The sequence below is a fragment of the Pristiophorus japonicus genome, chromosome 22, assembly GCF_044704955.1.
Source record: "Pristiophorus japonicus isolate sPriJap1 chromosome 22, sPriJap1.hap1, whole genome shotgun sequence".
NCBI lineage: Eukaryota > Metazoa > Chordata > Chondrichthyes > Pristiophoridae > Pristiophorus > Pristiophorus japonicus.
Window position 1 is genome coordinate 10,588,710 of NC_091998.1, and position 16,201 is coordinate 10,604,910.

A 16,201-nucleotide genomic window follows, 5' to 3' on the forward strand; every position below is an offset into this window, starting at 1 on the left:
TATTGAAGAATTGTCTTGGGAAACTTGCCTCGGGCCAAGTTGCACAAAGTAACTGTCTGGAGATTATTTTGGCAGTCGAGAGTCATTTTTAAAACCCACTCAAAATACGCGTTCTACATAAAATAATACTCTTCAACATTTGACCATATCCTCAGTGTAATAATTTCAAACAACTTTTGTTTAAACCTGCCCTGGAGGTATGGAGGGAAGCAAATATTGAGAAAGCTACAGGAAACATGTATCAATCTGCAGGGCTACGGGGAATGAGCGGAGGAGTGGGACTGAATCGATCGCTCTTTCAATGAGCAAGGAATGATGGGCCGAACGGTCTCTTTCTGTGCTGTGTGATTCTACGAAAGGAAGCAACATTTAGCTCTTGTCTAATCAAGAAAGGTTGAGCCGATACTCATTGGAGTTTAGAAGAATCAGAGGTGATCTTATCTCAACATGTAAGATTCTGAGGAGGCTTGACAGGGTAGATGCAGAGAGGATGATTCCCCTCGAAGGGGAATCTAGAACTAGGGGGCATAGTCTCAGAATAAGGGGTCGCCCATTTAAAACAGAAATGAGGAGGAATTTCTTCTCTCAGAGGGTCGTGAATCTATGGACTTCTCTGCCCCAGAGAGCTGTGGAGGCTGGGTCATTGCATATATTTAAGGTGGAGGTAGACAGATTTTTGAGCGATAAGGGAGTCAAGGGTTATGGGGAGCAGGCAGGGAAGTGGAGCTGAGCCCATGATCAGATCAGCCAAGATCTTATTGAATGGCGGAGCAGGCTCGAGGGGCCAAATGGCCGACTCCTGCTCCTATTTCTTAGGTTCTTAAGGTCTCTGAAAGACATCACTTCTTAAATGGGTAGATTTATTTCTCTGGCTACTGTTAATCTAGTCGGGCAGGATGGAAAAAAAAAAATATATATCTACATTTCTATTCTCAGAAGAATGTAGGCCGGATCTGAATACTGTAATATCTGAATCTGAATACATATAAATGTCAGTTGTCAGTATTTTATCGGATTCAGCATTTCGGCCCAAATCAGCTTGCCCGCATTTCACAAGTTTTGCCACTGGGATGGGAGGTTGTCAGTAACGAATCAGGACAATTAGAAGGTGGACGGGAGGCTGCCAATACCCATCGCTGTGACTTTCTCTCACTGTTTGTTGGCTGTGCAGGAACTTGAGACCGAAGCTTTTAAAATGAGCTGATGGCTTCTGAGAGTCATAATTACCAGAGCGTCTATTTAATGTCGCCACCCCCCTCCTCCGCCTCGCCCCCCCCCCAAAGATTCATGTTATGACAAACAATTTGGCAAAATGCTGCTGTTCAAATCATTTCATTCTCCGTGGAAGAACTTTCTGGCCCCTCTTCCGTGGCTACGTTCGCGCCAAGGGTGTCCCTGTAGATGGAGCACGCGGTGTTTACGCGAGCTTGCTGTGCGCAAATTGGCTGACGCGTTTCCCACATTACAACAGCGACTACACTCAAAGTACTTCATTGGCCATAAAGCGCTTTGAGACTTCTGGTGGTAGTGAAAGGCTATGTAAATGCAAGTCTCTCTTTATTTTTCTTTCAAGTCTCTATGAATCTGATTGCAACAGAAGCTCCACAAATTCAAGCATGATCTGCGAAATGAAGATAATCTAGTCATTGAATCTGTAATGCCCTGCTGAGAAGACCTCATGTTATTGAAATATCAATAAAACGATCACTTAGCTACATAATTTGCTTTTAAGTATCTAAGTTTCACGTTTCAGTACTCACGCTGGATGTGGAATATTTTTGGGGGGTCCGATTTAAAATTCCACATCGGTCAAAACAAGAAATTTCCCACTCAGCCTCCCTGAATACCTCTGCTGGGAGTGGGTCTGCTATTGTACTGCTTATGTTACTGGACCAATAATCCAAGCTAAATCCAGCTTTAACTTTATCATTGGCAACAGAACCTGAGGAGACACGAGAAGAATTTTTCTTTTAAACCTGGCGAGCTGTTCTGATCTGGAACGCGCTGCCTGAAAGGGCGGTGGAAGCAGATTCAATACAACAACTTGCATTTATATAGCACCTTTAACGTAGTGAAACGTCCCACGGCGCTTCACAGGTGCATTGGGAGATTTTAAAAAATTGACACCGAGCTGCACAAGTAGAAATTAGCGCAGATTGGTCAAAGAGGGAGGTTTTAAGGAGCGGCTTGAAGGAGGAGAGGGAGAGAGGCTGAGAGGTTTAGGGAGGGAGTTCCAGAGCCTGGGGCCCAGGCAGCTGAAGGAACGGCCGCCAATGGTTGAGCGATTATAATCAGGGATGCTCGGGAGGGAAAGTAACTATCAAAATTGGCTAAATACTTGGGAGAAAAAAATTGGCAGGGCTGTGGGGCAAAGAGCAGGGGAGTGGGCCAAATTAGACAGTTCTCAAAGAGCTGGCACAGGCACGATGGGCTGAAAGGTCTCCTTCTGTGCTATACTGTCCTGTGATGCAGTGAAAATACAGAACAAGAAACAGAAATTAGTAGTAGTAGTAAGCCATTCGGCCCTTCGAGTCTGCACCGCCATTCAATATGATCATTCAAACTGATCCTACATCTCAACACCATATTCCCGCTTTTTCCCCCATACCCCTTGATGCCCTTTTGTTTCTAGAAATCTATCTATCTCCTTCTTAAATATACTCAGTGACTTGGCCTCCACAGCCTTCTGTGGTAGAGAATTCCACAGGTTCACCACCCTCTGAGTGAAAAAATTTCTCCTCCTCATCTCGGTCCTAAATTTCCTACCCCGTATCCTGAGACTGTGATCCCTTGTTCTAGACTTCCCAGCCCCGGGGAAACATCCTCCCCCGCACCCAGTCCGCGTTATTCCGCACCTTTGGGGGGGGGTCTGCTTACCTCAACGTCCAAGACTTTCATCCTGGTTCCCTCCTTCCCCACAAAGATGTCGTCGATGTCCACCAAGAGGTAGCGGTCCAGGGACAGGCAGAGGCGCTTGCCCGTCAGGTAGGCGATCGCGTCGACGAAGATCAGCTTGTGCAGCCAGAAGTTGAGGTTGTTGCCGAAGAAGACCCGTTGGATGCCGTCGTGCAGGCCCAGGTCCTGGACCACCGTGGCGTGCAGCGCCTTGTGGGTGCTGAGGTGCGGGATGAACTCGGCTGACTTGGTGCTGGCCAGCAGGACGGGCTCGTAGGTGCTGTGGTTGGACTGAAAGACCGTCCAGTCGTCGCCCGGCAACGGGCCCTGCTCGGCCTCGTTGGCTCGCGTCACATACAGCAGCGGAGCGTTGGGGTTGATGTGGTAGTCCTTCAAGCCCAGGTTTGAGTGCAGGTACAGCGGGAAGCCCTTGAGTTGAGCGCTGAGCAAGCTGTTCTCGTTGGCCTTGAAGAAACCAATGACGCCCACGCCGTACTCAATGCAGTATTTGTCCAGCAACTCCCTGTTCCAGGCATCCAGGTTGACGTATTTCAGAATGTTTTCATACACAATGAGCGCGTACCTCCCCCGATCTTTCTCCGTCAAGGTCGGCACGTCCCCTTTCCCCGGGGCGATCTCTGTCCTATATTTAAAGCGGCTGGACTCCAAAATGGTCACGATTTCCTGTCCCAGTTGAGAATAAATACTTTCGGCAAAAATCAAGACCACGGGGTCAGTCCTCGACGTGTCCACCGAGGGCATAAAGCGCCGGCGAGACTGTGGCGGCAATGACATTCTGTGCTGACTGTTGCAATCGCTGATGGGCAAGGGAAGGGCCTCCTTAATCTTCGGGCTGTTGGTCACGTAGTACGCCAGGAAACACATGGAGATCAGGCTGAACGCGATCAGCAGCAGAATCAATCGGTGCAGCTCCAGTTGCCGAAAATTCCGTACAAACTTCCAAAAGTTAACCATGGTGAGCACTGGGTGGCCCGAGCCTGGCGGAAGGTGAAGGAGTCCGAGAGCTGTCCACGCAAGAGCAGTGACAACCAGCAGCAGCAAGCAGTAAGGCGCTCCTCATTAACTGCCATTTAGTCTACGTGACCATGGCAAAACAATCCCATCGCTCTCTGGCGGGTGCTCGTGTGCCGTTTCCCCCCACCCCCCCCCACCCCGCCACCCACCTCCCCCCCCCCCCCCCCGTCCAACTTTCAGTCGTCAATTGGCACTCGACCGGGCGTCATGGACACAGTGGAGCACCGGCCATCCTGAAGAAACCAGCACTGTCCCTTCCGCCTCGCCCAGAGAGATAACTGTTCAGGTTCCTCGCCGGACGAGATCATCAGACGTTCGCTCCTGGGCTCCGCCGTGAAAACCTGCAAGACACAGAAACAAACACCGATAAACGACAACCACAACAACAACTTGCATCTATCTAGCGCCTTCAACGTAGTGAAACGTCCCAAGGCGCTTCACAGGAGTAAGAACATAAGAAATAGAAGCAGGAGTAGGCCATAGGGCCCCTCGAGCCTGCTCCGCCATTTAATACGATCATGGCTGATCCGATCATGGACTCAGGTCCACTTCCCTGCCCGCTCCCCATAACCCCTTATTCCCTTATCGGTTTAAATTTATTCAATGTCCCAGCTTCCACAGCTCTCTGAGGCAGCGAATTCCACGGATTTACAACCCTCAGAGAGAAGAAATTCCTCCTCATCTCAGTTTTAAATGGGCGGCCTCTTATTCTAAGATTATGCCCCCTTTGAGTATTATGAGGTAACATTTTGACACCGAGCCACAGAAGTAGAAATCAGCGCAGGTGACCAAAAGCGTGGTCAAAGAAGCATGTTTTAATCCTAGAAATTTACGGCACGTTAGGAGGCCATTTCGTGTCCGTGCTGGCCGACCAAGAGCTATCCAGCCTCATCCCACTTTCCAGCTCTTGGTCTGTAGCCCTGTAGGTTACGGCACTTCAAGTGCACATCCAAGTATCTTTTAAATTTGGTGAGGGTTTCTGCCTCTACCACCCTTTCAGGCAGTGAGCGTCTTGAAGGAGGAAAGAGAGAGAGAGATCCGGAGAGGTTTAGGGAGGGAGTTCCAGAGCTTGGGGCCCAGGCAGCTGAAGGCACGGCCACCAATGGTTGAGCGATTATAATCAGGGATGCTCAAGAGGGCAGAATTAGAGGAACGTAGACTTTTTGAGGGCTTGTGGGGCTGGAGGAGATTACAGAGATAGGGAGGGGCGAGGCCATGGAGGGATTTGAAAATAAAGATGAGAATTTTGCAATCGAGGCGTTGCTTAACCGGGAGCCAATGTAGGTCAGCGAACACAGGGGGTGATGGGTGAGCGAGACTTGGTGCGAGTTAGGACACGGGGCTGCCGAGTTTTGGATGACCTCTAGTTTACGTAGTGTAGAATGTGGGACGCCAGCCAGGAGTGTGTTGGAATAGTCAAGTCTAAAGCTAACAAAGGCATGGATGAGGGTTTCAGCAGCGGATGAACTGAGGCAGAGGCGGAGACGGGCGATGTTACGGAGGTGGAAATAGGCAGTTTAGTTATGCTGCGGATATATGGTCAGAAGCTCATTTCAGGGTCAAATATGACACCAAGGTTGCGAACAGTCTGGTTCAGCCTCAGACAGAAGTTGGGGAGAAGGATGGAGTTAGTGGATAGGGGACAGAGTTTGTGGCGGGGACCGAAAACAATGGCTTCATTCTTCCCAATATTCAACTGGAGAAAATTTCTGCTCATCCAGAAATGGATGTCGGACAAGCAGTGACGCCAACTGACACGCTATTGGCTTGTGTATATGCCGCGTGATCATTCTGCAACATGTGGGTCGAATGACTGGCTGCACAATTAAGCAGGAAAAGTCCCAGAGGCAGCGGAAGCTGCTTCTGAGTGGTAACAAAGCACTTGCCTTACATGTGACTATATACACACACATCGACAACAACAAACTGCATTTATATAGTACCTTTAACGCAGTCAAACGTCTCAAGGCGCTTCACAGGAACGTTATCAAACAAAATTTGACACCGAGTTGTATGAGGAGATATCAGGACAGATGACCAAAAGCTTGCCCATAGAGGCTGGTTTTAAGGAACATCTTAAAATGAGCAGAGAGAGGTGGAGAGGCTTAGGCAGAGAATTCCAGTGTTTGGGTGCCTCGACACGCGAGTACGTGTATTGCCAAAAATATGGGATAAGTTCAACATTTTCGAACTAATTCAACATGAATCAGTACAAAAAAAAGTGATGCAAATGTGTAATATGTAATACTGGTTTTTATTGTCCCTGCCCAGACTGCCGAGACAGAACCCTTAACCTGCTCTGGCCAATTTCAGGTTTGTGGCAAAGCAGCCACCTGTTTATCTCAGCTAAACCCGGTCTATTTTAACCTACGCTTGTTGGAATTCATGTGTGCTTTCAGTTCTTGGCAATCTCTCTCGCCCCTCTCTTCTGCTGACATCACTCGCCTCACACAGAAGACACACCCACAGTGCAATAGGAGTGTGGGTGGTTTCAATGGGGAGTAAAATCAGACGGGAGGGGACGTAAAACCAGTGTTGCACCCCATCCTGACGGGCAGGTTGGATTTAAATCGACCCCCGTTAACTGTTTCTCTCTCCCCGCAGATCCTGCCTGACCTGCTGAGTGTTTCCAGCATCTTCTGTTTTACTCTAAACCATAGGTTGCATTGATATGATCAAATATTGCAGTAATATTTGGCACTGATAGGAGCAATGTTGCGGAGTTCAAAAGGAACTCTAGCCACCTCTGAAACTGCTAAGTCGCAGCGATTAACAACATAAGAACATAAGAAATAGCAGCAGGAGTCGGCCATCTGGTTCCTCGAGCCTGCTCCGCCATTTAATATCATGACTGATCTGATCACGGACTCAGCTCCACTTCCCTGCCCACTCTCCATAACCCTTTATTCCCTTATCGCTCAAAAATCTGTCGATCTCCGCCTTAAATATATTCAATGACCCAACCTCCACAGCTCTCTGGGGCAGAGAATTCCACAGATTTACAACCCTCCTGAATGAAGATATTCCTCACCTCAATTTTAAATGGGCAGCCCCTTATTCTGAAACTATGTCCCCTAGTTTTAGTTTTCTCTGTGTGTGGAAATATCCTCTCTGCATCCACCTTGTCGATCCCCCTCATTATCTTACATGTTTTGAAAAGATCATCTCTCATTCTTCAACCTATCTTCATAAGTCAACCCCCTCATCTCCGGAATCAACCTAGTGAGCCTTCTCTGAATAGCCTCCAATGCAAGAATATCCTTCCTTAATTACGGAGACCAAAACTGTACACAGTACTCTAGGTGTGGCCTCACCAATACCGTGTACTGTTGTAGCAGGACTGCTCTGCTTTTTATACTCTATCCGCTTTGCAATAAAGGCCAACATTCCATTTGTCTGTACCTGCATACTAAGTTTTATGCACTTCAAGAACAAGAACCCCCAGGTCCCTCTGTACTGCAGCACTTTGCAATTTTTCTCCATTTAAATTATAATTTGCTTTTCTATTTTTTCTACCAAAGTGGATAACCTCACATTTTCCCACATTGTACTCCATATGGCAATTTTTTGCCCACTCACTTAGCCTGTCTATATCCCTTTGCAGATTGTGTGTCCCCTCCTCACAATTTACTTTCCCACCCATCGTTGTATCATCAGCAAACCTGGCTCTATTACACTCGGTCCCTTCATCCAAGTCATTAATATAGATTGTAAACAGTTGAGGACCCAGCACCGATCCCTGCGGCACCCCACTAGTTACTGATTGCCAACCGGAAAATGACCCATTTATCACGACTCTCTGTTCTGTTAGTTAGCCAATCCTCTATCCATGCTAATATATTACCCCCAACCCTGTGAACTTTTATCTTGTGCAGTAACCTTTTATGTGGCACCTTATTGAATGCCTTCTGAAAATCCAAATACACCACATCCACTGGTTCCCCCTTTATCCACCCTGCTCGTTACATCCTCAAAGAACACCAGCAAATTTGTCAAACATGATTTCCCTTTCATAAAACCATGCTGACTCTGCTTGATTGAATTATGCATTTCCAAATGTCTCGCTACTGCTTCTTTAATAATGGACTCCAGCATTTTCCCAACAACAGATGTTAGACTAACTGGTCTATAGTTTCCTGCCTTTTGTCTGCTTCCTTTTTTAAATAGGGGCGTTACATTTGCGGTTTTCCAATCTGCTGGGACTGCGGCACCCCAGAATCCAGGGAATTTGGTAGATTACAACCAATGCGTCCACTATCTCTGCAGCCACTTCTTGTAAGCCATCAGGTCCAAGGGACATATCCACGTTTAGTCCCAATATTTCACCGAGTACTACTTCAGTAGTGATAGCGATTGTATTAAGTTTCCCCCTCCCGAAAGCCCCTTGATTATCCACTATTGGGATGTTTTTAGTGTCTTCTAACGTGAAAACTGATACAAAATATTTGTTCAATGCCTCTACCATTTCCCTGTTCTCCATTATTAATTCCCCAGTCTCATCCTCTAGGGGACCAACATTTACTTTAGCCACTCTTTTCCTTTTTATGTACCTGGAGAAACTCTTGCTATCTGTTTTTATATTTCATGCTAGTTTACATTCATAATCTATCTTCCCTCTCATTGGGCCCAAATTTGGCCAGGAGTTGCTCCGTTTTTTTTGGAGCAACTTGATTTTTCTGGAGTATCTTAAAAATCCCCATTCTGCACATTTAAATTTGCGCCAGTGCAAGTGAGTTAATTAGGATTTTTTTAGTTTAGTTTTTTTTCCCAAAAGGGGGCAGTACCAGCCACCTATGCCAGTTTTCGCCATTTAATCCACTTTGGACAGCCAAGAATTGCTCCAAACTAACTTAGGCCAGCGTATGTGGCCACTTGTGGCCCGCAGAGAAAACCCTTGGAGAGTTAAGAAATCAGCGCAGGTAAGTACATTCTAAAGCACCAAGCACTAAACAAAGCACAAAAATAAGCATTCGATAACAAAATACAAGGATGCTGTGAGGACCTGCACCTAGCACCAAGACTTACAAAGCACTAAACAAAGCACAAAAAGTAATAAGCAATTAATTAACAAATAAAAAAAATAGAAGGAACCCTGCACCTAAAGCATCAAGTAATAAGCAATCAATCAATCAATAACAAGTAAAAAATAGAAGTCCTACCAAAACACGGCCCAGGAACGCAGCGGGCCGCCGATGAGGGAGCCCATTCGGCCAGGGATAGGGGCGGCACGCTTCGGTCCCTCCTACACAGCCTGCTGCACACACTCACAGATTCTGGGAGCGAGGAGCTACTGTGCATGCGGGCGCCCTCTCGCGCGCATGTGCAGAGGTCCCGGCACTGTTTTCAGCGCTGGGACCTGGCTCCGCCCCCGAATCCAGTGGCCATGCAACACCACCATCGAGGAGAGGCTGGGGAGCGGCCAAACTCGGCCTGAAGATTTTTGGAGCACTTCAAGGTGGACATAAGCGGCGTGCCTCTGGTGAGTGCGCCAGGAATCTGTACTGGCCAAATTCTACTCCTTTATTTTTTTTTGTTGTTGTTTGCTGGCTTTTAAAAGTTTCCCAATCCTCTGGCCTCCCACTAGTCTTGGCCACATTATATTCCCTTGTTTTCAATTTGATACCATCCCTTATTTCCTTAGTTAGCCACGGATGGTTATCCCTTCTCTTAGTCTTTCTTTCTTATTGGGATATATTTTTGTTGCGAGTTATGAAATATCTTTTTAAATGTCTGCCACTGCTCATCAACCGTCCCATACTTTAATCTATTTTCCCAGTCCACTTTAGCCAACTCTGCCCTCTTACCTTTGTAGTCTCCTTTATTTAAGCTTAGGAAATTGGTTTTGGAACCAACTTTCTCACCCTCCAATTAGTAACTCAAAGATGTCATGGTCACTCATTCCAGAAGATCTTTTACTAAGAGATCATTTATTAATCCTAGCTCATTACATAGTACCAGATCTAAGATAGCCTGCTCCCTGGTTGTTTCCGCAATGCACTGTCAAAGGAAACTATCCCGGATACATAAGAACATAAGATACACTCTTCATGAACTCTTCCTCAAGGCTACCCTGGCCAATTTGCTTTATCCAATCAATATGAAGGCTAAAATCACCCATGATTATTGCTGCCATTCCTTTATTACAAGCCTCCATTATTTCTTGATTTATACTCCATCAACAGTGTAGCTGTTAGGGGGCCTATAGACTACGCTCATCAGCAACTTTTCCCCCTTATTATTCCTTATCTCCACCCAAACTGATTCAACATCATAAACTTCTGAGCCAATATCGTTTCTCACTAATGCACTGATCTCATCCTTTATTAACAGTGCTACCCCACCTCCTTTACCTTTCTGTCTGTCATTCCAAATTGTCAACTACCCCTGAATATTTAGTTCCCAGTCCTGTCACCTTGCAACCACGTCTCTGTAATGACTATCAGATCATACCCATTTGTATCTATGTGTGCTCATCTTCCTGGGTGAGACAACTTTCATACACTAGCCTACTGCACGATGAAACAAAAGGTGGCAAGAATTATGAGCAGGAATTATACATTCCCTTGAGCCTGCTCCACCATTCAATAAGATCGTGGCTGATCTTCTACCTCACTTCCACTTATCCGCTCGATCCCCATATCCCTTGAATTCCTTAGTATCAAAAAAATCTATCGATCTCAGCCTTGAATATACTCAACGACTGAGCATCCACAGCCCTCTGGGGTAGAGAATTCCAAAGATTCACCACCCTCTGAGCGAAGAAATTTCTCCTCATCTCAGTCCTAAATGGCCGACCCCTTATCCGGACATTTGACCCCTAGTTCTAGACTTGCCAGCCAGGGGTAACAGCTTCTCAGTATCTTAACAAAGAACTTACATATATATATATATCGTCTTATCATGCCTTTAGTACGTCCCATTGCCAGTCACAATCAATGAGTCACCGGCGATATAAAGGCACATCAATATCTGCACAGAGAGATCGCTGTTTCTGGAATGAATGACCAGCTCGACTAATTTTCGGAGCTGTTGGTTTGAGATAATTGCTGACCAGAATACTGAGAGAACCCCCTGACCTCCTTTGAATGGTGCCATAGGGTCTTTTGCTTGCAGCTGAACAGGCAGATGGGGCCTCGGTTTAAAGGCTCGACTGAAAGATGGCACCTCTGACAATTGCGATTGAGATGTCAGGCTGGATTATGCGATCAAGCACTGGCGTGGGGTTGATCCTGTACTGACTCAAACGAGAGTGCTATCAACTGAGCTAAATTCTAAGACCATCAAACTGATACTTTGGTGAGTTCAATTTGTGTTTTTGTTATATTTGTGTTTCAAAACATTTTTTTTTGAAGTATTCAAATTGAGAAACAGCTTACTTTTAAAATAATGATGGTGTGTGAACTTTACTGCTGCACAACACAACTGTACTGCCACATCTTTGGCAGCACCTCCCAAACCCGCGACCTCTACCACCTCGAAGATCAAGGGCAGCAGGCGCATGGGAACACCACCATCTCCACGTTCCCCTCCAAGTTACACACCATCCTGACTTGGAAATGTATCACCGTTCCTTCATCGTTGCTGGGTCACTATCCTGGAACTCCCTCCCTAACAGCACTGTGGGAGCACCTTCACCACACAGACTGCAGCGGTTCAAGAAGACGGCTCACCACCACCATCTCAAGGGCATTTGGGGATGGGCAATAAATGCCCGTCTTGACAGCGATGCCCACACATCCCATGAACGAATAAAAAAAATCATATGCCTATATGCGAAGTATTTTTACTTCCTCTAAGTAGTTCTGTTGGTGTCTCTACATCAACTAAACTGTCCTTGATCAATAGCCCAGAAAGCACTGCAGGCATGAGTGAATTATCAATGTCTTCGCCACAAGTGAAAACAAACCTCAACTCTGAGATCTGTTTCAAGATATTAATGGGAACTGACAGGGTAGAGAGAGAAAAAAACGATTTCCGCTAGTTGGGGAGTCTAAGACTAGGGGGCAGAGTCTTAAAAATGAGAGCCAGGCCTTTCAGGAGTGATCAGCCATGATCTTGTTGAATGGCGGGACAGGCCCGAGGGGCTAAATGGACGACTCCTGTCCCGAGGAGATCCCTTCTCCTAAAACATTCACGGGCCACAGGAGGCTTCGAGGCTTTCCCACATTCTCCAAGCTTCCCTCCCGCTCTGCTATTCTGCTGCAGCCACCTCCAATGGACCCAACTTTTGTTTCTATACTTGTCTCATTATCACCTCCTTTTGCCTAGCACCATCATCCATTTTGTCAGGACTCAGATGAGCCTCCAGCACCTTGTCCAAGGGACCATCCTTCTTGTGACAGTTTGGGAACCCACCTCCACTCCCAGTGCAGTGCCGAGGGAGTGCTGCACTGTCGGAGGTGCCGTCTTTCAGCTGAGACGTTAAACCGAGGCCCCGTCTGCTCTCTCAGGTGGACGTAAAAGATCCCATGGCATTATTTTGAAGTAGAGCAGGAGTTATCCCAGTGTCATAAGAACATAAGAAATGGGAGCAGGAGTCGGCCATACAGCCCCTCGAGCCTGCTCCACCATTTAATAAGATCATGGCTGATCTGATCATGGACTCAGCTCCACTTCCCTGCCCGCTCCCCAAAACTCCTTATACCCTTGTTTAAGAAACTGTATATTTCTGTCTTAAATTTATTCAATGTCCCAGCTTCCACAGCTCTCTGAGGCAGCGGATTCCACAGATTAACATCCCTCAGAGAAGAAATTTCTCCTCATCTCAGTTTTAAATGGGCGGCCCCTTATTCTAAGATCGTGCCCTCCAGTTCTAGTCTCCCCCATCAGTGGAAACATCCTCTCTGCATCCACCTTGTCAAGCCCCCTCATAGTCTTATAAGTTTCGATAAGATCACCTCTCATTCTTCTGAATTCCAATGAATAGAGGCCCAACTTACTCAACCTTTCCTCATAAGACAATCCCCTCATTTCCGGGATCAACCTAGTGAACCTTCTCTGAAATGCCTCCAAAGCAAGTATATCCTTTCATAAATATAGAAACCAAAACTGCACGCAGTATTCCAGGTGTGGTCTCACCAATACCCTGTACAACTGTAACAAGACTTCCCTGCTTTTATACTCCATCCTCTTTGCAATAAAGGCCAAGATACCATTGGCCTTCCTGATCACTTGCTGTACCTGCCTACTATCCTTTTGTGTTTCATGCACAAGTACCCCCAGGTCTCGCTGTACTGTGGCACTTTGCAATCTTTCTCCATTTAAATAATAACTCGCTTTTGATTTTTTTTCTGCCAAAGTGCATGACCTCACACTTTCCAACATTATACTCCATCTGCCAAATTTTTGCCCACTCAGCCTGTCTATGTCCTTTTGCAGATTTTTTGTGTCCTCCTCACACATTGCTTTTCCTCCCATCTTTGTATCGTCAGCAAACTTGGCTACGTTATACTCCTGGCCAACATTATCACTTTTGTCATTTAACCACTGCTAACCTAACCTTCCCCAATTTGCTGTTTCCCTTCTCTAGTGTTTGTCCCTCAATCAATATTAAAAAAAAACACAGATTATCTGCTCATTATCATGTTGCTGTTTGTGGGAGCTTGCTGTGTGCAAATTGGCTGCTGCATTTCCTACATTACAACAGTGACTACACTCCAAAAGTACTTCATTGGGTGTAAAGCACCTTGGGATGTTCTGAAGTCATGAAAGGCGCTATATAAATGCAAGTCTTTTTCTTCTTTCATTCCTCACACTTCCATAGTGATGAGAATGGGTAAAGAAGGGTTGCGAATGTGGTAGATGGATAGAGAATGTGGCAAAAGGATGGAAATAGGGAATCATGGGAAAATAGCTAAAGAAATGTCAAGATGCAGACAATTGCAGAATCAACAGAAAAAAAAGGGGTTACCAAGAGTTGAAGTTGAGGTAAAACACGGGTCATGAGAAAGACGCAAGGCAGCACAAAGAAAGAAAGCAATCCTACTTTTACTGATAAGGAGGAAGGGAAACTAATTGGGTTCTTTACTGATAAGGGAAGACAGTGTAGCAAAGCTATAACTAACCTGACCCTGACACCAGCCCTAATTGGGAGACTTTCTTGCCTGCCATTGGACGTACTCAGGGGGGGGGGGGGGGGGGGGGGGAGGCAGAAAGGGATTGGATAGACCAAGTGCTAATCAAATGTGTGCTGTTTTGAAAATGTATAACTGTTGTTGTGTCGCGCTGAAAAGGGGCTTGTCCAGGGGAAGGTAAACAGGCTCTGATTGAGAGTGTCCCTTTGTCTTGACAAGTCCCGGCCGGAGAATCTTCAATAAAGGTTTTTTACAGAAAAGGCAAAGAAATGTTCGCGACAGTTTATTCGCTGAAATAGATTGAGGGAAAAAGAATCCGTATTAACAGTGACATCAATATACAGAGATGTTGAAAACACTGCAGACGCTAAAATACTGTGAATGCTGGAAATCTGAAATGAAAACATAAAATGCTGGAGGCACTCAGCGGGTCGGGCAGCATCTGTGGAGAGAAACAGAGTTAACGTTTCAGGCCGATGGCCCTTCGTCAGTCCTGGAAGATATTCCATCTCTTCATCCCTTCTGGTTCTGATGGGAGGTCACCGACCTGAAACGTTAACTCGGTTTCTCTCTGCACAGAAGCTGCCAGACCCGCTGAGGGTTCCAGCATTTTCTGAACTCAGACACATTCAGCTTACTGTGTGGGAGAAAATGATCCCAAGCACTGAAGGTGGTCATCAACTCAATTCCAGAATGATGTCTGTAGCCGTTAGCTGCCGAGCGATAATTGCCAAGTCTTGCTGCAATTTCCTGTTCGTCTGAATTTTCACCCCACTCGGCAGTGAGACCATCATTTACTGCCACAGAATAACATAATACGGAGAAGTATATTCATCATCGTCATCTGGAGTATTGTGTACAGTTTTGGTCTCCGTATTTAAGGAAGGATATACTTGCATTGGAGGCTGTTCAGAGAAGGTTCACTCGGTTGATTCCGGAGATGAGGGTGTTGACTTATGAAGATAGGTTAGTAGGTTGGGCCTATACACATTGGAGTTCAGAAGAATGAGAGGTGATCTTATCAAAACATATAAGATAATGAGGGGGCTCGACAAGGTGGATGCAGAGAGGATATTTCCACTCATAGGGGAAACTAAAACGAGGGGACATAGTCTTAGAATATGGGGCCGCCCATTTAAAACTGAAATGAGGAGGAATTTCTTCTCTGAGGGTTGTAAATCTATTAAATTCTCTGCCCCAGAGAGCTGTGGAGGCTGGGTCATTGAATATATTTAAGGCGGAGATGGACATATTTTTGAGCGATAAGGGTTATGGGGAGCGGGCGGGGAAGTGGAGCTGAGTTCATGATCAGATCAGCCATGATCTTATTGAATGGCAGAGCAGGCTCGAGGGGCCAAATGGCCGACTCCTGCTCCTATTTCTTATGTTCTTATCATCATCATAGGCAGTCCCTCGAAATTGAGGAAGACTTGCTTCCGCTCTAAAAGTGAGTTCTCAGGTGACTGTCTTTGTCACAGGTGGGACAGACAGTGGTTGAAGGAAAGGGTGGGTGGGGAGTCTGGTTTGCTGCACGCTCCTTCCGCTGTCTGCGTTTGATTTCAGCATGCTCTCGGCGACGAGACTCTTGGTGCTCAGCACCCTCCTGGATGCTCTTCCTCCACTGATCACACTCGACCAGCTCCGTTGGGCGGGCCACATCTTCCGCATGCCCGACACGAGACTCCCAAAGCAAGCATTCTACTCGGAAATCCTGCACGGCAAGCAAGCCCCAGGTGGGCAGAGGAAACGTTTCAAGGACATCCTCAAAACCTCCTTAAAATGCAACATCCGCACTGGCACCTGGGAGTCCCTGGCCAAAGACCGCCCTAAGTAGAGGAGAAGTATGTTACCAGACCGTGAACAGCATCCAGTCCCATGTATTACAGTCTTTTCTACATGAAACATGCAGGACTCTCCTCTCCACAAGTTGCTCTCCTGAATGCAGGGACTCAGCTGGCAGTCTCTAGCACCTTGTCCAAGGGACCATGCTTCTCGAGTGTTTGGGAACCCACCTCCACTCCCAGTGCAGTGCTGAGGGAACGCCGCACTGTCGGAGGTGCCGTCTTTCGGATGAGACGTTAAACCGAGGCCCCATCTGCTCTCTCAGGTGGACGTAAAAGATCCCACGGCACTATTTCGAAGAGGAGCAGAGGGAGTCCTCCCCAGTGCCCGAGGCAAAATTTATCACTCAATCAACA

At 46.6% G+C, this 16,201-nt stretch overlaps 1 protein-coding gene and 1 long non-coding RNA gene across 2 annotated transcripts in view; both read right to left on the minus strand.

The window, feature by feature from the left end:
* ndst2a (N-deacetylase/N-sulfotransferase (heparan glucosaminyl) 2a) overlaps window positions 1–4,037 on the minus strand; it is a 124,823-nt gene extending 120,786 nt beyond the window's left edge. The window contains exon 1 of the mRNA XM_070865614.1: window positions 2,878–4,037. Coding sequence (XP_070721715.1) covers window positions 2,878–3,870 — 993 coding nt within the window. The 5' untranslated portion in view covers window positions 3,871–4,037. The remainder of the gene's footprint in view (window positions 1–2,877) is intronic.
* A 63-nt stretch (window positions 4,038–4,100) lies between these two features.
* The window catches only part of LOC139234676 (uncharacterized), a 132,281-nt gene continuing 120,180 nt past the window's right edge, over window positions 4,101–16,201 (minus strand). Inside the window, exon 3 of the long non-coding RNA XR_011588323.1 lies at window positions 4,101–4,271. This is a non-coding gene — a long non-coding RNA (uncharacterized lncRNA). The remainder of the gene's footprint in view (window positions 4,272–16,201) is intronic.